General features: G+C 34.9%; 5 protein-coding genes and 1 non-coding gene across 11 annotated transcripts; 2 read left to right on the top strand and 4 right to left on the bottom strand.

The window, feature by feature from the left end:
* On the bottom strand, nucleotides 1395-5736 carry LOC109328115 (E3 ubiquitin-protein ligase KEG-like). 3 transcript variants are annotated; one of them, XM_019561406.1, is made up of 5 exons: nucleotides 5625-5736; nucleotides 4380-4788; nucleotides 4195-4286; nucleotides 3626-4099; nucleotides 1395-2649 (listed from the first exon to the last, which is right to left on the bottom strand). In XM_019561406.1, the coding sequence occupies exons 2-5, from the start codon at nucleotides 4743-4745 to the stop codon at nucleotides 1704-1706; spliced, it is 1878 nt and encodes a 625-aa protein (XP_019416951.1). In that variant the 5' UTR covers nucleotides 4746-4788; nucleotides 5625-5736; the 3' UTR covers nucleotides 1395-1703. The 3 variants fall into 3 exon arrangements, with proteins under 3 accessions (XP_019416951.1, XP_019416953.1, XP_019416952.1); XM_019561408.1 differs by lacking the exon at nucleotides 5625-5736 and adding an exon at nucleotides 5551-5571; XM_019561407.1 differs by lacking the exon at nucleotides 5625-5736 and adding an exon at nucleotides 5237-5405.
* Nucleotides 7691-8655, bottom strand: LOC109328118 (ATP synthase subunit b', chloroplastic). Of its 2 annotated transcripts, XM_019561412.1 has the most exons (2): nucleotides 7856-8655; nucleotides 7691-7795 (listed from the first exon to the last, which is right to left on the bottom strand). In XM_019561412.1, exons 1-2 carry the CDS (start codon nucleotides 8515-8517, stop codon nucleotides 7789-7791), a joined length of 669 nt encoding a protein of 222 aa, XP_019416957.1. In that variant the 5' UTR covers nucleotides 8518-8655; the 3' UTR covers nucleotides 7691-7788. The 2 variants fall into 2 exon arrangements, with proteins under 2 accessions (XP_019416957.1, XP_019416956.1); XM_019561411.1 differs by lacking the exon at nucleotides 7691-7795 and having other exon boundaries at nucleotides 7809-8655.
* LOC109328116 lies at nucleotides 9472-12268 on the bottom strand. Of its 2 annotated transcripts, XM_019561410.1 has the most exons (6): nucleotides 12091-12268; nucleotides 11805-12037; nucleotides 11610-11697; nucleotides 11087-11186; nucleotides 10444-10532; nucleotides 9472-9899 (listed from the first exon to the last, which is right to left on the bottom strand). In XM_019561410.1, exons 2-6 carry the CDS (start codon nucleotides 12007-12009, stop codon nucleotides 9584-9586), a joined length of 798 nt encoding a protein of 265 aa, XP_019416955.1. In that variant the 5' UTR covers nucleotides 12010-12037; nucleotides 12091-12268; the 3' UTR covers nucleotides 9472-9583. The 2 variants fall into 2 exon arrangements, with proteins under 2 accessions (XP_019416955.1, XP_019416954.1); XM_019561409.1 differs by having other exon boundaries at nucleotides 11805-12268.
* On the bottom strand, nucleotides 13413-13485 carry TRNAR-CCG. Its single transcript has one exon. It is a non-coding gene; the product is annotated as a tRNA-Arg (tRNA).
* LOC109328183 (putative clathrin assembly protein At2g25430) lies at nucleotides 15016-17878 on the top strand. Of its 2 annotated transcripts, none has more exons than XM_019561511.1 (2): nucleotides 15016-15256; nucleotides 15376-17878. In XM_019561511.1, exon 2 carries the CDS (start codon nucleotides 15391-15393, stop codon nucleotides 17371-17373), a length of 1983 nt encoding a protein of 660 aa, XP_019417056.1. In that variant the 5' UTR covers nucleotides 15016-15256; nucleotides 15376-15390; the 3' UTR covers nucleotides 17374-17878. The 2 variants fall into 2 exon arrangements, with proteins under 2 accessions (XP_019417056.1, XP_019417055.1); XM_019561510.1 differs by having other exon boundaries at nucleotides 15368-17878.
* Nucleotides 20393-22881, top strand: LOC109327603 (G-type lectin S-receptor-like serine/threonine-protein kinase SD2-5). Its single transcript, XM_019560778.1, has one exon. The coding sequence runs from the start codon at nucleotides 20399-20401 to the stop codon at nucleotides 22793-22795; it is 2397 nt and encodes a 798-aa protein (XP_019416323.1). The 5' UTR covers nucleotides 20393-20398; the 3' UTR covers nucleotides 22796-22881.

Here is a 24820-nt window from a genome sequence, read left to right as displayed (position 1 = left end):
ACAACAATGTAAATGGAGATCTCGAATTTGAATATATGTATATTAAGAAGAATTTTTTTATTTTCCATATTGTTGCTCCTCCGCAAAGCCTTCTCGAGTAAAAGATAAAAATTGAAGAGTAGAAAGTTAATGTCATGTATAATAACTATATTAAACAAAGTGAGTAATTTTCATTTAAATTGAAGCACATTTTGGTGAAGTCTGATTTAATTATTTTAGTTTCCCACAGATATCTCGCACCGAAGACAATCATGTCCAAACCGAGAACATCCACAGGTATGAAACTAACTCTTTTAGTAGACATTTTTTCCATCTACAAGAAACTGTGTTAAACAAAGTCATAATTCACCTGATTGGTTAGAAATTTTCACCTTGTATTCGTATGAAGAAATTGGCACCAACACGCATTTTCTTAATACAATATACAGTGCTAGTGTTACTAACACAACTAGCACTAATTTTCGATGATAGAAAAATGTTATAACAGTTTTTACTATTCATGTGTTAATTATTTTTACTATTCATGTGTTAATTATTTTTAACTCTAAAATAAAAGTAATGTACAAATAATAATTAATGTATTACATTGACAATGTATTATACAAATAATAAGTAATGTATTCACACTTATACATTACACTGATAATCTCTAAATATGATATATTACTTACTTGAAATATTTTTTCCTCCCCTAGCTCTAATTTCAGATTTGGGAGGACTACTTGTCTTTTTTGTGTATGAATATGATAGTAGCAGGCTTTTCATAGAATGTGTTCATGACGAAAAAGCTCATGAGATATAGTGCTCATTACTTAATTACTTGTCCTTATTATGTTTTGTATGTATTGAAATGAAGGAAATTTTATTTTATGAATAATGTTATATCCTTGTCAAAATTAAGTTTAAAAATCATCTTAAACAAAAAAAAAAGTAATATATGTCATTTTTTACATACATGAAGTGATGTGTTGTTTTAGGTGATACTATAATTTTTTATGGATTGGGAGATTTTAGACTTATATTTTAGATGATATAACATCATTCTTATTTCATAGGTCATACAAGACAACTTTTTTACAAGACAAAAAATAAAGAAATATTAAGATGTGATAATAAGACAAGTTTTGAATAGTAATAGTGATGAATCAAACAAATTTGAAATTAGTTAAAAATATAGGTCATGAATGAAATAACTTTGAGTTGTCATTGTTGTGGCTATCATGCATAAGAATGAATTTATTATAAACTATATTTTTTTTTTGGTTTCTTATCGGTATCCTCGCACTGGAGGCAATCCTGTCCGAGCCGAGAAACTTATACAATACTTCAACATATATCTTGAACAAGGTCAAGGTACCCAGAATGCATAGAATTGCTTGGAAACTAAGTATGAACAAAGTTGTATGATTCTGGGAAGCATATGACCAACATTTACATTCAGAGCTACCCTATTGGCATTTATGTATAATTACAATTTCTGAAGTGATGTTTGTTCAAACTGAAGTATATTTGAGCAGTTGGAGGATTCTAGCACTAGACCAGAATGATAAACCATTACATAAACAAGTAGTAGCATATGAATAACAAATTATTGAGATGTTCAAATCTCAACCAATGATTTTTGAATCAATGGTTATTGTTCTGCACTTTATATTCTAAAGTGCACTCTACACTTCAGAGAAGCTAGATCTGAGAGAGTAAAATTACTGGCCAGTGGGCAACTTAACACCTTCTCTGAAAAGGATGTTAGCTACTGAAGATGTCCATGTAGGGTTACCAACACTCTTGCCATCTTCATGTTGACTTTCATTGTCTATTGCAATAGGACTCATTTTCCTACCCATTTTCCTTCCTATTAGCATCCCAAGTTTCATAGCTGTAAGAAGGCCAAATGCAATTAGAACAGGTCTAACTGTCCAGTGATGATCCTCTATATGTTGATACTTTTGTGTCATCTTTGGACAAGTCCTAAAACTAACTGCATAAACCTCGGAGGGATCGGCCAAGAAGATGTTTGGCTCGTCTCTGAAAGTCAACAACCCTGGAAACTTGACAACTAGACACCCATTTGGTAGGATCCATGAAATCCTACCAGCAGCCCAGGCCCCTCCTCTTTTACGAGGCCATTCAAATCGAGGACTCAAAACATTGGCTTTCAGCTTAACAAACTGGCCAACACAGTAAGATTCTGCCATTTCAAGTTCTGAAGAATTTCCTTTCCAAAAAGTTTGCAGCCCAATAAATCCAACGGTTACTCTCCCGTCACGATTGATGGAATGAAGAATACCGACTGGTGAGTGATTCTCATTTTCTTCCTTCAAGCATACCCAATCACCGGCTGCCAAACCATTGGTGACACGTTCAAGAGTTGATGCGTGAATCCTTATAGGGTCATGGACACCATGGACCCTCACTAAAATGAAACCATAATCTGCATTACGATCTAATCCAACAACAATTCCTTCTGGGACATCCATGTTTTGAGGTCTGCATGAATTGGAAGGCTTCCTAGACCGCACCGTGTCACCCACCTTAAGATGATCCTTTGAGAGGAACCACCCTGTATAGCCAGTGCTACTTGATTTTACAGTAACTGTATTAGTTCCAATATATCTCCATCCTCCATCATCGCCTAGTGCATTCAGTGAGCTGCAAAGTAGGCAGACAAATAAAAATTGAGTAACTGTGAACAATAGATCTTTCATTTCTGTATGAGGTTATAGAAATTAAAACTGAAAAGATACTCATGCTTCGATCAAAACAATTCCACAATATCCTCTAAGATTAACGACTTAATACTTCATGGTACAGAGTATATCCTGCATTATTTGGAAGCACAAGTGTAGAACACTTGCACAGTTTCTCTAATTCTCAACTAATATGCTATTCATATTAAATTTTTGGAGTTCATAGTCAAGCCTTCACAAGATACAAGCTATCTACAACGAATGAGCTCACTAACTACAGTCCAAGTGATAAAATCACACACAAATGCTTTGTCTTAGTGCATTTTTAATTCAACCAGATATCTCACCATGTTATGCAGCCAAGTGCATTTCTTACTGACTGATCTAAATAATTACTATGCTTATTTAGACAATACAAGATGCAAGACACTAAAAAAATCAAGAAATATAATCATAATTCCAAAAACTAAGGTAAATGAGGATTGCTAGTTTATTACAATATACATAACTTAAACTAACTCTTCTTAAGCAAAGGAAAATGTTGAAAAACAACCACTGTGCCGTTATGTCCCAACTAACCATTTACTAGCATATGTCTCACCACTATGTGTCTCCAATTCTAACTTGTAAAATTCTGTTCTAGTACCTCAGCAATGAATATCTAGTGCTTCTGGACTAATTTCCATCTTCATTGGGTAAAATTATTCATATAACATAAAGGATTACAGAAGATCATTCGAAAAGTTTTCTGGAAAAAGTAGTTACTTCATCAGTGTTGTAAAATAGACTTGTTGTGCTAATTCTCAAACACCAGGCACTCAAAATGAATGCGACTAAGTAAAATAAACCAAAACCAACATAGTTACGACTTTGTGAAGCAATGAAAAAGACAACCTAGTTAGAGAAAAATTGTAGAGAAATATTTAAAACTTACGAACCTTTTAAAGACAGTAAGAATATCCACCATTAAAGGACGGTTTCTTAAATCATATTCCAAGCATCCACTGAGGATATTCTCAATCGAAGAAGGAAGACCACTTGGAATATGGGCTTTTTCATGCTTTTCAACAACAGATTGATACATTTCACGAACAGGATGCCCATACCAAGGTTGAACACCAGTCAACATTTCCACAATAGTGCACCCGAACCCCCACGAATCTGTTTCAAAGGAAATAGGGCCTCTAACTTCTGGTTGCCATTGTTCTGGGGCCATGTAATTTGGAGTCCCAAGCCTGTTCGGCATATCTGAGCTTACGAATGCGGAACCTAACAAAATATTAGGAATACCAAAATCTCCCAATATTGCTTGATCACTATCGGTGAGAAGCACATTAGATGGCTTGAGATTGAGAATTAGGATCCCTTTTGAGTGAAGTTCCTGAATACCTTGAGCCAGATTGATACCATACCTGCAGCCAGTAAACAAGCCATTTAGTATTGACAAGTTACCCTTCTCCTCCTTTGTGCTATATAAAGGTACATATAAACATGAAAACCACGTCACCTCAAAACATCAAGCAATGAAATCCTTCCGTCTCTGAGTCTTGCCATCTTGTCACCAATTGAACCTTCGTAAAAACTCATAACGATGCATATCTGTCAGCATAAACAAATATATTAGGTAGATAGCAAAGTCTCAGATATTGGAAGATAAAGGCCTCCCAACAAAATGCATAGTCCAATTCTGACCCTTCCATTTATAATTGAAATTCCATGTAGCCCGCAAGCCCTAGCCACCCCTTGCAACTGAAAATACAGTTCATGACATTTCTCTAATACAGTCTTCATTTGATCCTCTCTTAGTAGAGGTAACATCTTGACAGCAACTTCATGATACTCATCGTAATCTTCAGTTGACTGATGATGAGTTGCTAACCAAACATCACCAAAGGCCCCTCGCCCGATTCTGTGTCTGAGTTTCAACATTTCTGGTTTAATCCACGGATCGGTGTTGCTGGACGAGGCTTTGACAGTTTTGGGATGTTCAACGTCACCATCCAAGAGTACATAATCAAAAGAAGAAGCTGATAGAGTAGCAATAACTTGTTTATCCATTCCTCAGTCTGAAGCTATGATGTTCATGAAATAATTCAGCAACCTGCAAAAATCCCAACACAAATTAGGATACCAAAATAGAGAGTTTGTATTAGGAAATAAACCATTTGTTACATCCGAAATACAAAAGTGCAACATATGCTTCCAAAGCTTTCCAATTTTGTATTACTATCAAAGTAGATACTAACAAAGTTCTACAAGTTACAAAGCTATAACAACCGATAAGTAAGCTTGGCGAATTCTATTGTAGGTTTGAAAATGTACAAAACTGAAAAGAAGTAAGAAATGAAAAACAGTACTTTCTCCCATTTCACGATGTTCGATTATGAAACAAGGATATTAGCATCACTCATTTGTTCGATATACAATCCACTCCTTATCAAGCAGAACAAAACAACAAATCAATATATAAGGCAAAGATAAAGGGTCATCACAAATTCCAGTGTTTTCATCACCAGAACAAAAGGGAAAAAATAAAGTTAACTAGAAACTACTATAATACACCATCAGAAATTCATTGGAGCAATTTCCCTTTGATGAGTCTCAAAGTCACAATCTTCAGGGCATTTAGTGCCATAAGAGGAACATGGCAAACGACTTTAACATAAAAAGTGGAAACCCAAGTACCCAACACTCGTGCATACACCAAATATTTAACATCTGCATATGCAAACTCCTCAAATACTGAGAATTTAGAAACATAAATTCAAAAAGTATGTAAATTTAAACATTAATCCCCCGTTGTTTGATGAAGAATCAAGCATAGTTTATGAAAATATGAAAAATATAAAGAAGAAAAAGGTACCAAATTCATAGAAACTAAGAATAAAAGAAGGTAGAAAAACAAAGAAGGTTTAATGAAAAGGAGAAGAAGAAAACCTTTAAGCGTGAGTGTGAAAAAACACAGACAGTGAATGGAGAAAGGTGCGAGGTTTACACAAAGTTAAGGAGAAACGTGAACTGAACAAAATCTGAGGTGGCAACTCGGAAGGAATTTTGTTGGTTTCCCCCTATCCTCCGAGTGACAATCCTGCCCGACCCGGTAACATCCATCCATCAAGTATATAGGACTAACTCATGGTTATTTTTTCCATCCACTACACTAAACCTGACAACTTGCTAAGGGGAAACAAAACATGTAACACTTGACCCGACATCCGTGGGTCTGGAAGGAATTTATTTATTTATTAAATAAAAAATAAAATAATAATCTATATGGCTAAGGGCAGGACAGGCATTTCAAATGGTGAGGTGATAAATATATCATAAATGCGATTGTGGTGATTTAGATTATGAGCGCTTACATTTTTTATATCTATTGTGGAAATCTTTAGTTGTATTTTTTATTTTTAAACGAGTTTTTGGAAATACAGGTTGATTTGTTAAAAGAAAATTATGAACTTGTAATGTTGGTTCATATAACTTTATTCCTTATAGATTATCCATTATGAATGTGTAGGTAGTTATAAATTGTGTGTTTACGAGGTCCATGGTGCTGAGGATGGAATTTAAACTTATGATTTTATGAGATAAGTCAATTCCTTACTAGATCTCATTCCTGATGAGTGACTGATATTTTTGCAATTACTACAACTATTTTAGTATAAAAAGAGTAGAGGAGAAAAAGAAAGAAATCAGAGTGTTTGATCTGATTAACCCATTCTTCTTCCAGTGTACTGGAGTATGAGTTTTGATTTTTGAACCTTGTATTTGTATTTGATGTAATTTGAAATTGGGTTAGCATCATAACTAGTTAAGAAGGGAATACATTTTCTATTATAAAGTTTATGTCACTTCATGTAAAATGAATTTGTAATTGATCCAAACAATATATTTAAATGACAACTAATGTGCATTCACTTAGGAAACCTTGGTTAATCAATGCTATACTTTATGCGATTTGGTGTGACGGATAATTTTGAAAAAAATGAACTAAAACTATAATAGATTGAGTGGTAGCCAGAATAAGTACCATAGCCCTTTTAGTATTTCGTCATGTGTATTTTTTTGTTTCCCAAAATGTATCATCGCACTGGAAACAATCTTTGTTTGAGCCGGAAACATCCATAAGTACGTAGGGCTAACTTTCCTAGCAGACATTTTTTCATTCATAAGACTCGAACCCGAGACCTTGCTTAAAGAGAATCAAGTATGTACCACTTAAATCAACTTAAATTGTTATTTCGTCATGTCTTGTATGAATCAGTGCTTGTGTTATATAGTTTCAACTCTCAAATTGTGTGGATAACTGTTAAATGATTATTTAAAAACTGAATTTTAATATAAAACTTAACTATTCGAATCACAACAAATACTAGAGTGCCACAAATTTGGAGAGTTGACGCTCACTGCTTACTATTGTTTCCTGCGATCCTGTATCCTTTCAGCCAGCAGCTATTCATTTTTTGGTAAGGACATTTTTGTTTTTTGGGTAAGAAACTAGTCTCTTTCGAGATACGTGCTCCCAACAAGTATCATTCCTAGGAATCAAACCTCTTGTTATATTCTTTTGATCATCCTGGAGATCTGGTGCCAAAAATTGCAACGAGGAATCTCAAAGGGTTGCCGTGTCATGACGAAGGAGTGGTTCTGGTCCCAGTAGTGCAGTTGCAACAGCAGTGCCGAGGGATGGCAGTGGTGATTTTAGATATTCGATAGCAGTTTCAGAAACTTCGAAAATCTAGTTTTTCAACTTTGACTAGTTAGTATTTGGTGTGGAGGTAACCCCAATTGTTTTGGAGTGGTCGAGGTAACCATAATTCCTATCCCAACATATGAGACTTCTTAAAACCTTTACCTATTCACATCATTAGCAATCACACATCCAAGTTTAAAATATCTAGAGGACCTCTTCTTTTTTTTTTGCAAAACAAATTTACCATTATTCTTAGCAGTATACCAAACTCTTATTCCAGACACAAAAACTTACAAGGACAAGACATAGAAACACTAAAAGAAACAAAGTCTGAATTACAGGTTTTACATGGGAACATCATGGTGATAAGACATTAGAAATCCAAACTAGAAAGGTAGAACCTTTCCTTTACAAGAGAGACAACAAAAAACAATAGAGAAGAGAGAGAGATATATAAGTATTTAACTAAGCATTAGGAAGGACCTTGTTAACAATTTCCTGGCTAAGATTAGCAATCTGAGAATCAAGTGACTTAATAGTTTCTTCCTTCTGCTTCTCCAAATTAGCCAAAGCTTCTTGCAACTCAGCTTCCACCTTCTTTCTCCCTTCAGCTATTTTCTGTTCCACCTCAGCCTGTGTTTCCTTCTTCATCTGATTCAGCGCCGATGATATCTCAACCCTCGCCGCCTTAATCACCGCCGCTGCCTGCTCCTCCAGCTGCTTCACCTCCGATGAAGTGTCCTTCACGCTATTCAGCTTCTCCCTTATTGATGCATCCCTTTCATCCATGAATTTACCAAGTGGGCTGAACCATACCTTGTCCAATGCCACCATAAGGAAAAGAAACTCAACCACTATGATTGGGAGTGTAAGGTTGAAGTCAAAAAGAGCAGCTTTTTCAATTTCTGCAGCGAGTGAAGGAGGGGCCATGGCTAATGAGGTGGCTGTTAAAATTGAAAGGGATTTGAGGGTAGAGGGTAAAAGGGTCAATGCTTGTTGGGGTTTTGAGATTGAGAATTTGAGTTTAGAGAGTGACATTTGAAGAGTGGGAATGATTCTTGGTGTAGGGGTAGGGGAAGGGGAAGTGGTGGAGAATGGGATCAAACATTTGGAGGAAGCCATAATCATGTTGGCCATAGCCTCAGCTTTTGTGATGTATTATTTGTTCACTATGAGAATTGGTGATTATTGGAGAGGATATGAGGATTTGAGGAGAAAGGGCTATCTGAATTCTTTGCCACACAAATTGATGAGGCTGTGACCATTGGTAATCACAAGGATGAGGTTTGATTGGATGGGAAACTCAAAAAGATGTTGATAGTTTTTTCATTTCAATTTGGGCTAGGCCTACTTCCTAACCAAACATTCACTGCCTCATTTCTCATAAGCCCAAATATTTCATAAGAATTAATAAAACCACAGTGATGTAGAGCATATAATAAAAAATAAAAACAACATCAATAATAACAAATTAACAATAATAATTTTTAGTCTCGATTTCAAGTGCAAGATTCACTACATGGCTGTGTACAGGAACATACTAGAAACTAAATAGCAATATAATCCCCATGCCTAGATTTGTTTTGCTAAGTCAGTTTGTTGCTCACACCACAATCTAGAGTAGCTAATGCATCAGCACTTTTATTAGCCCTCCCTACAGATATGGGCAACTTTAACTTGACTCTAATTATCTAACAGCCTTTTGATTTCCTGCAGAATTCTAAGGTCCTTAAAACTACCCCATGTAGCCTCCCATTACACATTTCACCACTCCAATTGAATCCAAGTGCTGTATGGTGGAAACCCAGAGTCATGGCTAACTTTAATCCTTCAAAAGCTTCACAGATTTCAGCAACAAACCCAGAGCACAAAAAATTTAGGCTGAAGTGTCACCAGTTGGAAATGAACAAGACAAAATCCATCACGCTACTGCTTCATTAGTAATACCCATGCCTCGTTTTGTATATGGCGAACAGTGTCTAACCACTCAAACGAAATAGTACATGAACAACTATTTTGACATTATCTCTGTCTCTTATCTTTCTATACATGCATGTCAGAATACATCAAAGAAGTTAAGAGACCTCAATTGATGTCCCATTCTGATGCACAGGAAACATATTCCTTAAAAAAGAATCAAACAATGGTTGAAAATTTTATTGACCATGTGTATAGGCAAGAGAATAAAATCATTAACAGTCTATCAATACTCTCTCCATGTATCTTTGGGAGAATAATGCCACCTCTTTCCAAAGCATAACACCTTTCTAATGTTACTAATACTTTTCAATACACCTCTGGCAATCAACGAGGGACAATTCCTGCTTTCAATTCTAGCTCTTCTAATATCTACCACCTGGCTGTATGGCAATAACCCTCCAAATAAGCTTGTTGTTAATCTGTTATTCCCGGTGCATTCTTCTTCTTCATTGCAATGCTGGATCTTCCCGTTCTCTATGTCTATATCATCCTCATCACTATGTTCTATCTGCTGGTATTCATTCAATGGGGATGTTGACCTGCACCCTCCATTAATATTAATAAGCTAGTGCAAGAACTTGTTAGAGGATAACATTATATCAATGAGCATGAACTCCAAACTATAGCAGGATCCCAATTTCGCATCAATACTTCCACCATATTAGTAGTGTAGTGGTTCCATAATCCATACATTTCCAAAAATATAAAAATTAAGTTCTAATGAAACAGTCATGAGGATAGACCCTCCTATAATTTTCTGGCATGTCTTCTTCAAAAAAATCTATAGCTCGTGTTATTTTAAATGAATTTCAAAACAGGTATATTGCGTGAAGAACCAAGTTTCTTTCTATTGATTTGGAAGACACATTTTCCCTTAACTTAAATGGCACACACACAGACATATATATATATATATGCAACAAGTCAGATTTATGAAAATTGAGGTAATAATCATAAGGTAGATACAAGATTGAGCTGATGTTCTAGCTTGTATCAGCAAGTACTAACTACAACGGCAAAATCAACTAGTGCAACAGGGCAAACAGAGTAATATTGTGTAGTTTCATTGAAAACTTTGTATACCTCCTGTGTTGTTTCAAATTCGCAACTCGTTTCTTCGACCGCTTTCTTCGAGAACTGCTAATATTAGATATATGGCGAATGAAACGAAGCTGCACATAGAAAAAAATAATCATGACCTACGATCAATGGACTTCTAACTACAATACATAAGAAATCTAATAAAACTAAGCGTGCTACTAGCTGAGGCTTAAACGTCCTATTATAATGCTGTTAGAAAGATTGTATTCTGCCCACATTAAAATCATATCGGTCATGGAATTAAATTATTATCTACTTTTATTTTTTATGACACTGTTTATTAGTTGAACGTTTATTTGGAATCAGATTAAATAGATAACTCAGAAGAGAGAAGGATCATAATTCACTAGAGAGCAGGGGCTAGAGTATTTCAATGGATCTGTACTGTTTCAGCGGTTTGTACAATTTTGGACATTTAACAGAAATAAGTGAGACCCATGGTTAAAAAGTTTGTAGTTATACATGTTCATATTATGTTTTTTCCTTAATTGCATCGCATTTGAATGCTAGAGGATATAAAATCAAAGCTCAAGCGTGATGATTAGGCAAAATGTTTTATCAACATCAACATGTATAAATGAAGCTGGCTCTTAAATAAATCTCATTAACTGGAAAAGTGACAAACCTGGTCACCGTCGTGGATACCATAATCTCTAAGGTAATCTGTTTCTACAACTAGTCTATGTCCCTCATAGCATAAGCAAAATTGCCCCCAAACAAGTGGCCTACACAAAAAATGAGAAAAAAGTTATCAGGCAAAAGATTATGACAATCTATTAGCTGTAGAAACTGCGGAATTATGTATATCCAAATTCAATTATAAAAAACCAATGTATATTTATTCCAATATTCCTATATCATCATCATCTAAAATTAGGAATTCATATGAAAACCAAAATACTGTACATTGCCCCCAATTCTCCATAATCAAAGAAAAATCCTGAGAATAACATGATGAAACAAAAAATTACAATGGTTTCAATCTCAACAGAGCTAAAAAACAGAGCGGCGTTTTGAAATAAAATCGAATTACTACAAGGACGTTAATTTCAAAATTACAAGCCCTAACCTAAAGAGCAACATGTAAGTAAAATCTCATAGGATGCATGCATCAATTTGAATACATTCAAAATGATGAATATACATACCATGATATTTTCTGAGGCATGTGACTAAAAATGGCCTCCACAGCATGTTTGAGCTCTCCAACGCTTGCATTCTTTGAAACTTCAACATCTACAAACAAACTATTACATCAATTTCTTATTCATTTTGAAAAAAATGATCAAATAAATTATTATAATGGGAAACATAAAAGGTAGAGAGAGAAAAATGAAAATTACGGAAAAAAGAGGCATCTAATTTGAGGATGGATAGGGTTAAGGGTTGAGAAGGAAGCCTATTGTAGCTTTTACTACGGTTCATAGAAACAATGCTATTGATCTTCATCAACAATGCTTTCGGTGATTGTGGAGGAGGAGGAATCATATCTTCTGATGCAATTACGAAATCCTCCTCCACAATCAACCGACTCTCACCAATAACCATAACTATCTACGAAATGAAATTAATTTCGTGATAAAAAATTAACACCAAGGGATTCAAGCCATGGTTTAGTAAAAGATAGAGATTATTTGAGCATAATCAACAGGCATTGTATTTGTGAAATGGGTGAGGCTTAGGGTTTGGTTTTTCGGAACTGTTCCGTTTGAAATCAAGATTTTTTTTTGGAGGGAGGAGAGGTTATGGCAGTTATAAATAACGGTAACCACGCGCCGTCAACCGTTTTTTTCTCTCTTTCCCATTTTCCTTTTTCGGCTTCCAAGATTCTTTTTACTTCATACAACAAAACAAAACAAACATATGTTCTAGAAATTTTTGTTTTACTGGTTCCAAAAAAAAATCAATTACAATAATAATTAGTCAAATAAAGTAAAACATTACAATTTGGACTGATTAATTAACTAAATGTTTTTATTTAGTAATAATAATAATAACTAATCCTCTGTCTTCATATATACACCAAAAAGAGAAAAACCTTCCACCATACATCATAGTCACATATTTAGTTAATACGTTTTTATAAGGTACAATTTACAGGTTTAAATTTTTAAATATTTTCTATGCTATAATTTTTTTGTCTTTGTGTAATTCACAAAATTCATTCGTAATATATACTTTCAAGAGATTTTAATTCATATAACAAAATAGTAAAATCATCATTCTAGAAGAATAATTGCAGCCGAATGTACACTTTTTTGTTGCATTCGTGCACCATTAGTTGTGATCCACTTCATTTTCCATAACTATCCTCCTATTATTTTTAGACCCCAAAGTATAATATTAGAAACATGTTAACAACATAAAATGTTTAATTTCAATTACATTAACATACGACAAAGCAAAAGTTCTTGCTTCAACACTCCATTCGTAAGCTTGATACATGTGTGTTTTCCCAATAAAAACATTTATAGCTTTGTAACGTTTGTTTATATGCACATAAAGTAAGATTACAAATGTATATGGAAGATTCAGGTTGAAGACTATTATGATTGAAGTTTAAATCTAAATTACATAGCCTAGTCTATTTATTTAAAAGGCTTTCAAAAATTTAGAGTTGAACTTGAGTGTATCATTAGTCATATCTAACAAAACCAAATATAAGCTAAGTATTATTCTTAACAAAATATTTTTTATTTTGGTAACGAAACTTGTGTGAAGAACACATGATTTTGTGCAACTCACAAATTCTAATACTTTTATAGGTTGTAAATAATATTAATTGGTAACAAAAAAAAAATTAAAAGAGTGACTTAGAAATTTTAGAAAAAAATAAAAAGAGATGTCTGAAACTTTCTTTTGTACATAGGATTAATCTCCCTTTTTCATTCCCGAAAATGAGGACTTAATATTAAGAAGGTTTTAGAAATTCTGAAGAAATTGAAAAATAGCGATCACGGTGGGACTCGAACCCACAATCTCCCGCTCCGGAGGCGAGCGCCTTATCCATTAGGCCACGCGACCTGATATGAACACTTATAATGATGTAATATATCTTTACCTACAATAATTTCGACAAAAGAGTTTACGCATGTTTTAAATTGACGTAGTTTTAGTGAGGAAGACAAAGCCACATGAATTGAATTTCAAATTTTGAAGTCTACATAAAACCGAGTTTGAATAACGTGAAACTCAGATTGAAGGGCTAATAAAACATGCCAAATATTGGGTCCACAACTAATGAATTCATGGTCAACTATTCCTCATTCCTCCGTTCCAATTAGCTCTCTCTATATCCCAAATTTTAGTCCATAAAGTTGTTAACCTATACCTTTAAACTTAGCTGTACTTAGCTGGCGACAGTAATTGGCTAGTATTATTATAATAAACAAAAATTCACTCTTCCACTTTTTATAACCAAAAATCGAGGTTCTAGTTTTGCTCACTTTTATTGATTATTTTTAAAGTATTAGATACATTATGTAAGTTCTTTATCAAAGTATCTATTAGATGCGCCAAATTAATGTAATTATTCCTCCTGTTTATTATTCTGTTTTTAGTTGGCAAGTGAAATAGGAATGTTTTTCACGAGAGTGAGGTTGTAGTTGACCAGAATTATGAATTAATAATTACAGAGTTATTAAAGCTTATGACTTAGGTAAATGCTCTCATTCAAGTTTAACTATGTGAGAATAATTTGGGTTTTTCCATTCATGCTTTTATGATGAAAATAATCATTGCGATCAATTAAGCCATTTCACTTCCTTTTATATTATAGTCTTTTGATCCTTATAATAACATATCATAAAATGATATTATGATAAAGTATTTTATATTTTATGAGAATTTATTATTTTCATTTTCAATTTTCCATACTTTCCGACTTTTATTTTTGTCGGTTAAGTTATGCAATAAGGAATGTATAATTTAATTTAATATAAAAGAATAAGTTTAATATTTTCGAGCATTTAGTAACATATTCTTATATGTACTTGAGAGCGTGTATTCTATTTCATGAATTTTATTACTCTATATGTAATAATTTATTTATGATTAATTAAAAAGATATATTTAAATTAAAATTTTAATAATTAAATATTTTTATTTAATATTAGTAAATATTATATTAAATGTCACAATTTGTAATATAAAAAGAAACAGTTGAGTTTTTATTGATAAAATATTACTATCATATTACCGATTTGACCTACTACCTATGGCATGAACACCGCCTGATTTAAAATAACCATTCGCAGCCTACAATTGCTACATCAAGTGGGACCCTCCAAATAAAAAGAAGAGCTTAATATTTATCCAAGATAAAAAAATAATATTATTAATATATATACACTATTGTTTTATATTATTTTTATTTGAAAATTCATTTGTAGTAACATATAAATAATATTGTGATAGTGTAAACTATATATATTAAATCTTAGAAATAAATGCAAATAATTTTCAGTAGATAAAAAAGAATCCACATCCCCGTAAACCGTACGCGTCGTATGGTAATAATAATAACTAATAAAGAATCCACACCTTCTTTACTTCTTCAGACACACTTCCAATACCTTCTCTCTCTACATTCTAGCTATTTCTATATTCTCTCTCATCTTTACTCCTATTTTCTTCAGATCTGAAAGTACAAATCACCGTATTCACGCTTTTTCACCCTTCACCCCAAACTATTCCTCTTTCATCCTTCACTGATCATTAAATCTAGAACCACAGCTACGTAATCGGAGCATCCATACCCGTTTTATCGGGTCCCAACGCGGATCTAGTAATCGATGTAAGTTTTCGCCATCTATATATATTTTTTCAATTTTCAACGGTTAAGTATTATTACGGTTTTCTACTTTTAGAAAATTCTGTTAACTCAGACCCTAACTGTTTCATTCAGTGAATCAGCTTCAGTTATTGACGATGTCTACGAGTACGATTCGAAAAGCGATTGGGGCGGTTAAGGATCAAACCAGTATCGGAATAGCGAAAGTGGCGAGTAACATGGCGCCGGAGTTGGAGGTCGCGGTTGTTAAGGCCACCAGCCACGACGACGATCCGGCGAGTGAGAAGTACGTTCGCGAGATCTTGAATCTCATGTCGTCGTCGCGAGGCTACGTCCACGCGTGTGTCTCTGCGGTGTCGAAGCGTTTGGCGAAGACGCGCGATTGGATCGTGGCTCTGAAGGCTCTGATGCTTGTTCATAGGTTGATGAATGAAGGACCTTCTCTTTTTCAGGAGGAGATTTTGTATGCTACGAGAAGAGGAACTAGGCTTCTCAATATGGCTAATTTTAGAGATGAAGCTCATTCTAGTTCATGGGATCATTCTGCTTTTGTTAGAACTTATTCTATGTACCTTGATCAACGACTTGAGTTGATGTTGTTTGATAGGAAAAGTGGCAGTGTTGCTGCTGCTGGTGGTGGGAGTGGGAGTGCTGGAGGTTCTGTTTCTGGCGCGGATGATAGGTTTGGGGGGAGAGACAATTTTAGATCGCCGCCACGAGCGATTGAGTATGAGTATGGAGGTGATTTCAGAGGAGAAAGTGGTGGGTATGGGAATGGGATGAGGAGGACGAGGTCGTTTGGTGATATGAGTGAGACAGTTGGAAAGGAAGAGAAGAGGATTGTGAGTGTGACTCCTTTGAGGGATATGAAACCGGAGAGGATTTTCGGGAAGATGGGTCATTTACAGAGGCTTTTGGATCGGTTCTTGGCTTGTAGGCCAACTGGGTTGGCGAAGAACAGTAGGATGATTTTGATTGCTTTGTATCCTGTTGTGAAGGAGAGCTTTCAGTTGTATGGTGATATATGTGAGGTTCTGGCCGTGTTGCTTGACAAATTCTTTGATATGGAGTACCCTGATTGTGTTAAGGCATTTGATGCTTATGCCAGTTCTGCTAAGCAGATTGATGAGCTCGTTATGTTCTTCAATTGGTGTAAGGAAACGGGTGTAGCGAGGTCTTCAGAGTACCCAGAAATTCAGAGGATTACTAGTAAGTTGCTGGAGACGCTGGAGGAGTTTGTGAGGGATAGGGCCAAGAAGCCAAAAAGTCCAGAAAGGAAAGAGCTGGAAGCACCGCCGGTGGTAAAAGAAGAGGAGGAGCCCGTACCGGATATGAATGAAATCAAGGCACTGCCTCCACCCGAGAATTACACCCAACCCCCTCCACCCGAACCGGAGCTGAAGCCTGAGCCCAAGCCACAATTTACAGAGGACTTGGTGAATATAAGAGATGATGCAGACACTGCAGATGATCAGGGTAATAAATTCGCTTTGGCGCTCTTTGCTGGTGGAGCAGCTAACAATGGAAATGGATCATGGGAAGCTTTCCCATCAAATGGACAGCCAGAAGTGACTTCAGCATGGCAAACACCGGCAGCAGAATCTGGTAAGGCTGATTGGGAATTGGCATTGGTAGAAACTGCTAGCAATTTATCAAAGCAGAAGGCAGCTCTAGGTGGTGGATTTGATCCCTTATTGTTGACTGGAATGTATGATCAAGGAATGGTGAGGCAGCATGTGAGCTCTGCCCAACTGAGTGGAGGGAGTGCTAGCAGTGTCGCATTGCCCGGACCGGGAAAGACCACAACGCCTGTTTTAGCTCTCCCAGCCCCAGATGGAAGTGTGCAACCAGTTAATCAGGATCCATTTGCTGCATCGTTAAGCATTCCACCACCCTCATATGTGCAAATGTCTGATATGGAAAAGAAACAGCAGTTACTAGTGCAGGAGCAGCAGCTGTGGCAACATTATGCAAGGGATGGGATGCAAGGACAAGGTAGCTTGGCTAAACTTGGTGGCCCTGGATACTATGCCGGAGGTCCCATGCCAGTGATGCCTTATGGAATGCCCCCAGTCAATGGAATGGGACCACCTGCCGGGTACTACCATTCTTCATCATGATGATTCTCTGTAGACTACTTCGTTCATTTTATTTTTTGTTCACTATGACAGTGTTTTCCTTTGTTTTTAATGATGGTATATTATTCTTGAGATCTGCAAGTTAGTACAATGGGGGTGCTAAGGAGACTGACTGAGTTGAAGAGACCAAATTCTTGTTGGTTTTTTATGGTGGGAGGAGGAGGGTGTGTGACTCAATTGTGATGTTTCTGTGTTGTATAATTCTAGCATTTTGTTCTTGATTTTTGTACTTAAATGATTCTTGCTCTCTTGCTCCTCAAAAAACAAACGCATAACTAATGTAAATTTTATTAAATCTTGCTGCTAAATCTTGATTGGATTATGCAAAATGACATTTCCATTTTGTCCTGTGGGAATAAATTTGGCTGCTTGTTAAACTCTAGCACAATAATCAGGAAGTGGTTCATCACGGGATGGATTAGATATGTTAGTCCCATGATGGGTTTGACTTGTAAGTAACCGATTTGGTAATTTTTAAGTTTTCTTATTACATTGTTAATTTAACCAGATCATTAATCTTTTCCTCAGTCCTTTATTACATGTCAAGTAATATCTGAGATGGGTTCAAGTTATTGATTTTGGTCTCTTCAGCATGAACAAAAATCTTTTATAGCCACTATTTTGTATATATAACTTGGACTGACAAGTCCATTTCCTTTCCACTTTCATTAAAATCGACTCAACTGAGTACTTGTGATCTATCTATAATGATAAAAATGGAAAGGATGGTTATTCTATGAATTAGTAATGCTTATAATGTTATTGATGTTCAATTTCAGTAGAATGACATGGTTTTCCGAGGTATCTTGGGTTCTTTATCAACAGATTATCTGTAAATATATTTTTAAATACTTGTCTAACCTATGTACCTAGAAAAAAACCTTGTTTAACATAATGGCATGCTCTAATCTTGGAATAGGACATCCACTCTTGACCCTTTTTATTAGAAGAAGGGCAGACAAAAATATCCTGCAACTAATTTCTTGTTGAGGCAATTTTCCTATGTTTCATGATAACTACTATGCGTAGGGAACATTTTGACATACAAGGTTTAAGGTAGACCAACCTCAGCTAAAACGGCCTAGGATCATCAAAGTTCAAAGGCTTAGCACATTAATTAGGCAGAGGAGAATGTCTCCCAAGTCCTAAGGCTGAAAACTAATAATGTTAATTACATAATTTGGCTTCTAATAAAGGTCTGCTTGATAAGACAGACGACAAAGAAGATGAAGAGGAGGGTGATAATCAAATTGAAGAACTATGGTGGAAATCAATCTGCATTTGCAGGTGAAGATAAAGATTTGAAACAGACCCTTTGTTGAACTCTTTACAGCACTCTTTTCCGCGGCAAACTATTTCAATTTTCAAAATCTTCTTCTTTCTCTACTTTTCCATGCATAACACTCCAATCATCAAACTTCAATATTATTGCTTTTTGGCACCCCTAAAAAAGTCTCTCAATCAAAGAGTTAATGATATGGTAAGCATCTGCTTCTACCTTGAGAACAAAGAAATGATCATTCCAACTTACAATGTATATTATTGTCCTGTAATTGTTATCATCCAATTTAGCACTGTTTATCTCATCCCAAATCTCATCAAAGGAGATAGCTCCTTTCAAGCATTGGAACTTCTCGGGGGAGGAAAACCCTGTATGTGATTTGGTATTGTGTAATCTTCATCCTTTGTTCTTAGCTATTCCTGTCATCTCAATTGCCACCTTGTTGTTCTTTGAAACCAACTTGTGGGTAGTCCAACTAACAGTGTATAAAACTTTTACACCATCTCTACATATATCCTTTTCTCTTCTTTAAATAGCACATTATATATGTAACTAAGTGCATAAGTGATGGGATTCTGTGTAACATCTTTTGTACCAGGACTCTCTGCAGCTATTTTTTAACTTATATTAGAAAATATCAAAGACATAATTATTCATTGAAACACAAGGTAGATCCACTCCAGCAGCATTCCTCAAATGAATGAACATCCAGCTGTTATTGAAATTTGCAAGGGTATTAGAAAATATCAATTCATATTGCTGTTAACTGCGATATATGACTTGAGTTAATTGCAAATATCTATAAACGCCCTTTTTCTCATTTTGTATGGTTAGTTGTACGAAGAAATGTATTGGGATGCCTTATTTGTTAGAACCAATGATGTTATTAAGGTTTGTGTTCAAGAGAAGTAGCTAAATTGTTGGTTCCAAATGCCAAGAAGATCAATTAAATGTCAATATTAGCATATCTATGAGTTTAAAGTATGTATGAAAAGTGCTACCCTTTAGCACCTCAATGGAAAGGTACCTTTGTTAAGTAGTCACAACATGAGTGAAACCTGGGTAGTTAAAACAAGTGAAACTCAAACTTTAAGTTTGATTCATTTAAATAAACATGTTAAATTTAAGCCACATTTATTTCTTAACAAAGGAAAAACTTATATGGTATGATATACGGTGAAATAACACTTTTGTTATTGAAAAAATGAAAAAATAATAACTCCTCTCTCTAGTACCGAAGAGAACCTTGTTTGATTCTTTTTCCTATGCCCTTTGTCCTCACAGTTCATCTTGTTTGTTGTACTTCATTGATTGCCTTAGTTCTTCACGTGCTTTGCAACTTGTTCACATTTCCAGTGTCATACTAGTCAAATGAAGATTACCCTTGCCTCTAATAGTCTTTGTTGACCTATTACCTCAAGTGGTCCCTTCTTCTGCCTTCTTCACATCAAACCAAAGCAAGAGTTTCCAATCCTTCATTCTTATCTATGTGCCCTTCTGAACCTTACAATTCTTTATCTGTCAAATCATTAACTATGATATCAGGATTCATCAGATTCCAACACATAAAGTACATCTTTTGAGTTGGTCATTTTTTCAGGTGTTTGCATATTCTTTTTCCTACTTTTAATCATTGTTATATTCCTTATTGGTTTTGTTGGAAGTTACAGACTCATGATGCCCTTTTAATGAATTCTATCTTACAACCTCCATTTTTGAGTAACCATGGGAAAGTACTGGTCTTTCATCAATGTTTTGTGTACCCTTTTGTTGTGTGAAGTTTGTTTGGCTGGTGTTCAATTTATTGGTAAGGTCTCACCTGGTTTTCAAGCTGCTCAATTGAATTGGATTGACAATAATGGCATGTTCCTTATGTCAGACAGTGGTGGAAAATTTGCTTTTTGCTTTATCACAACTCCAAATGACATCACAAAGTTTCTACTAGGAGTTCTCCATGTGGCTACTTCCACTTTGGTTTGGTCTGCAAATAGAGCAAATCCTGTTTCTAATTCTGACAACTTTGTGTTCGATGACAAGGGCAATGTTTTTTTACAGAAAGATGGAACTGTGATCTGGTCTACAAATACAAGTGGCAAAGGAGTTTCTTCAATGGAATTGAAAGAAACTGGAAATTTGGTTTTGCTAGGGAATGATAATAGCACAATTATTTGGCAGAGTTTCAATCATCCAACAGATACTTTGTTGTCGAAACAAGACTTCACAGAAGGAATGAAACTTGTGAGTGAACCAAGCTCTAATAACTTGATCCATGTTCTTGAGATGAAATCTGGCATTGTGAATCTATATGCTGATTATCAAACTCCACAGACTTATTGGACTTCGCAGACGGATAACCGAAAAATAATCAACAAAGCTGGTAATGTGGTTGCTTCAGCAAGCCTTAGTGCAAATTCTTGGAGGTTCTATGATAAAAACAAGTCTTTGCTATGGCAATTCATTTTCTCTGATGATTTAGGTGCAAGTACTAATTCAACTTGGGTTGCAGTTTTGAAAAGTGATGGCTTTATCACTTTCTCTAATCTTGGAAGTGGAGGGTTTGATGGTGCTTCAACAACAACAATACCACAAGGTTCTTGTAGTACACCAGAACCTTGTGGTCCATATTACATATGCACAGGTTATGGAAAGTGTAGCTGCCCTTCTGTTCTTAACTCTGGTGGTCCCAATTGTACACCAGGGTTTGTCTCTCCTTGTGATATGAAAGAAAAATCCATTGATCTTATGAAAGTTGATGATGGACTCAATTACTTTGCACTTCAATTTCTTAAACCTTTCTCAATAACAGATTTGGCTGGTTGCCAAACTTCGTGCCGCGGAAATTGCTCATGCATTGCAATGTTCTTCCAGAAAAGTTCAGGGAACTGCTTCCTATTAAATAGTATAGGAAGCTTTGAGAATTCTAATACTGGTTCTGGCTTTGTTTCTTACATTAAGGTCTCAACTGATAGAGGAGTTGGCACAGGTGGCAGTGGTAGCAGCAATAAGCACACCATAGTTGTTGTCATCAGTATCTTGGTACCATTGCTTTTCATTTCCTGTCTTCTATTTTTGGGGCTTAGAGACCACAGGAAAAATAAAAAAATGCCCCAGTCTCCTAGAGATAATTCAGACGATGACAGTTTCTTGGAGAATTTAACCGGTATGCCGATTCGCTACAGCTACAAAGATCTTGAAACTGCAACTAATAACTTCTCAGTGAAGCTTGGGCAAGGGGGTTTTGGCTCAGTTTATAAAGGGGTTCTACCAGATGGAACTCAACTAGCCGTGAAGCAGTTAGAAGGTATTGGTCAAGGGAAGAAAGAGTTCAGGGCTGAAGTTACCATCATTGGGAGCATCCATCACCTCCATTTGGTAAGGCTTAGAGGATTTTGTGCCGAAGGAACTCATAGGCTTCTTGCTTATGATTTCATGGCTAATGGCTCGTTGGATAAATGGATATTCGGTAAAAACAATGGCCAATTTGTGTTGGATTGGGACACAAGGTTTAACATAGCTCTTGGAACAGCAAAAGGACTTGCTTATTTGCATGAAGATTGTGACTCGAAGATAGTTCATTGTGACATCAAGCCAGAAAATGTTCTTCTTGATGATCATTTCATGGCCAAGGTTTCAGATTTTGGTCTAGCCAAGCTCATGAACAGAGAACAAAGTCGTGTTTTCACAACACTAAGAGGCACTAGGGGGTACCTTGCACCAGAGTGGATAAAAAACTATGCAATATCAGAAAAAAGTGATGTCTATAGTTATGGTATGGTTTTATTAGAGATCATTGGAGGAAGGAAAAACTATGATCCTGCTGAGACTTCAGAGAAATCAAACTTCCCAACATATGCATTTAAGATGATGGAAGAAGGGAAGATTAGAGATATTGTTGATTCAAAGTTGTCGATTACAGGTCATGATGATAGAGTGCATACTGCTATCAAAGTTGCACTATGGTGCATACAAGAAAATATGTCTATGAGGCCTTCAATGACCAAAGTTGTGCAAATGCTAGATGGTCTTTGTACTGTTCCTAAGCCACCACATACTTCTTCTCTTCCATCAGATTGTAATATTGATTCATATCTCTCTGCAGATAGGCTTTCAGGTCCAAGATAACACAAAAGCCATACCTTCTTTTTGGAAATTGGTGTGTAATGTGAGATTTTCAGGATTAGTTACTCTTTCATAGAGCTTTAATGCATCTTATTATTGTATCCATCATGCATCTTCACTTTGCTCTTCTTTTTTGGTTCAGATTTTTACTTGTAGAGAATTCCAAATTTTGATTAATCATCAATATATACTGTCATATGGAATAATTTTTCTGTAAGACTTTTAAAACTTCACATTAGAAAAATATATGTATGTTTCCTTATTTATTGGGATTGTGTTGATGAGTTTGTTCTTGTACTAAGCTTACAAGAATGAATTATATAACATATGTAGGTCCAATTTCAGTGGTTCCAAGTAGCAGAAGGAAAGAGCTTATACACTTAGCCAAGTTGACATGTTTTCTTCCACTCACTCATATCATGTCTTGTCTCTCAGTCAATGTTATGCCATTAGTATTTGGGAGATGACACGTTTTCATTTATGCTGGACAATATTTGATTATGTCTATTGTCTAGTTAAGTATATATGTTACATTATCATACATGTATTAATGTATTGATCGAAGGCCATGTACAAGTTAATATATTCTTATTACAAGAGGTACAAATATATTCTTATCAAACAAGACACTTTGAAAATGTGACTTCAACTTTTTACAATGGACTTCATAGTTTTCAAGAGTCAGTGAATAATTCTAAATCAAATAATGATGACTGAATAATTTTGATGAGTATATTTCTGAAGACAAAAAAGAAAAAGAAATATATGAAGAGGCAAGAATGTAAGACAAAGCACAAACAATTTCTTATCAAATTTTTGTTGGAAATTTTAAGGGTGTATGTGATATGCGATATAAAGTTTTCTATTGCCAACGCTGGACACAGTGACACACTAATCTCTGTATATTAGTTATGAAGAGATTTAAATCCAATATTTTAGCCCATTCAAATATGTAAATCCAATATGTTAAAGAAAGTAGCACAAGACGTGTTTGGTAAAAAAAAGGAACTGAATTAGTTTTTAAACTACTTAATTTCCTAACAGTACTTTTATTTTAGTGTTAAAATTGATATCAATTTTAGTTATATAGGTTCATTTAATATTACCAAGCGATATCAAAGTTGATGATGTGACATGGATAAGTATTGAAGTTGATGCATGGCGTTGGTGGTTCATTCATATCTATTTCTATCAAATGTCTTACATAGGATGTGTTTCTCCATCAGTGTTAATGCATTATTGTCGTTGCATTTACTGCATCGATGGTTTTATTAATTTGTAAATCTTATAGCATAAACATATGTAATAAAATGATACTTTATTTATTAATGATTGATTTATATATTTTATTTAATGTTAGAAGCTTTGTAAGAACGTTTTATATGATGATATATCATTATTCTTGTATGAATCTAAATTGTAATGGTAAGCTTTAATTTGTTTATGCTAAAACAATGTCTTACCTACTAATTTAATGGTAAGCTGTAAGAAGGACGTGTAGAAAATTGGAGTTGCAAACGACTTTGAGATGCTAATTCTATTACTGTAAATTTGAGTTATTACATTCTTGTATCTATTTCAAAATTAAGTATGTAATATCTAATAATGAAAAATCATGGAGACATTTTTTGGGGTTAAAAGACTACTTAAAGCAGATTAGAGGGTCGTGATATTACATCTGAACCAGAGATAGAGAGACAGAAACCTTGTTTAGTACAATGGCAAATCTTATCTTTAAAGTTTATATTTGTCTTGTCATGCTTGCCTTATTGTCAATTACTCAATTAAGCAAAGCAAATAATTTTTATCCAACTAACCTAAATGGCCCTACACTAGTGTTCTCTTTAGTTGAGGGAAGAAAATAGAAGGAGAGAAGATAAGAAGAAAGAGTAAGAAAAGAGTTAAAATGATGAAAAAAATAATAGATTTTGATAGTTGTTTGAAATAAGATAAATAGAGAGAAAGAAAAGTGATATTTTTTGTACAGACTATAATACATTGTCGTATTAACTTTAACACTAAATTATA

This window comes from Lupinus angustifolius, chromosome LG15 (genome assembly GCF_001865875.1).
Source record: "Lupinus angustifolius cultivar Tanjil chromosome LG15, LupAngTanjil_v1.0, whole genome shotgun sequence".
Classification (NCBI taxonomy): Eukaryota; Viridiplantae; Streptophyta; class Magnoliopsida; order Fabales; family Fabaceae; genus Lupinus; species Lupinus angustifolius.
This window is presented reverse-complemented; position numbering and strand designations above follow the sequence as displayed.

Coding starts and splice junctions, on each gene's coding strand:
- LOC109327603 (XM_019560778.1), top strand. CDS start 20,399: ATGGGAAAGTACTGGTCTTTCATCAATGTTTTGTGTACCCTTTTGTTG.
- LOC109328183 (XM_019561511.1), top strand. CDS start 15,391: ATGTCTACGAGTACGATTCGAAAAGCGATTGGGGCGGTTAAGGATCAA.
- LOC109328118 (XM_019561411.1), bottom strand. CDS start 8,517: ATGGCCAACATGATTATGGCTTCCTCCAAATGTTTGATCCCATTCTCC.
- LOC109328116 (XM_019561409.1), bottom strand. CDS start 12,009: ATGGTTATTGGTGAGAGTCGGTTGATTGTGGAGGAGGATTTCGTAATT. Junction 11,187..11,609: donor ATGCCTCAGAAAATATCATG/GTATGTATATTC, acceptor TTTTTTGTGTAG/GCCACTTGTTTGGGGGCAAT. Junction 9,900..10,443: donor AATTTGAAACAACACAGGAG/GTATACAAAGTT, acceptor TGGAGGGTGCAG/GTCAACATCCCCATTGAATG.
- LOC109328115 (XM_019561406.1), bottom strand. CDS start 4,745: ATGGATAAACAAGTTATTGCTACTCTATCAGCTTCTTCTTTTGATTAT. Junction 4,287..4,379: donor TTTCAATTATAAATGGAAGG/GTCAGAATTGGA, acceptor TTATGCTGACAG/ATATGCATCGTTATGAGTTT. Junction 2,650..3,625: donor ATTCTTACTGTCTTTAAAAG/GTTCGTAAGTTT, acceptor CCTACTTTGCAG/CTCACTGAATGCACTAGGCG.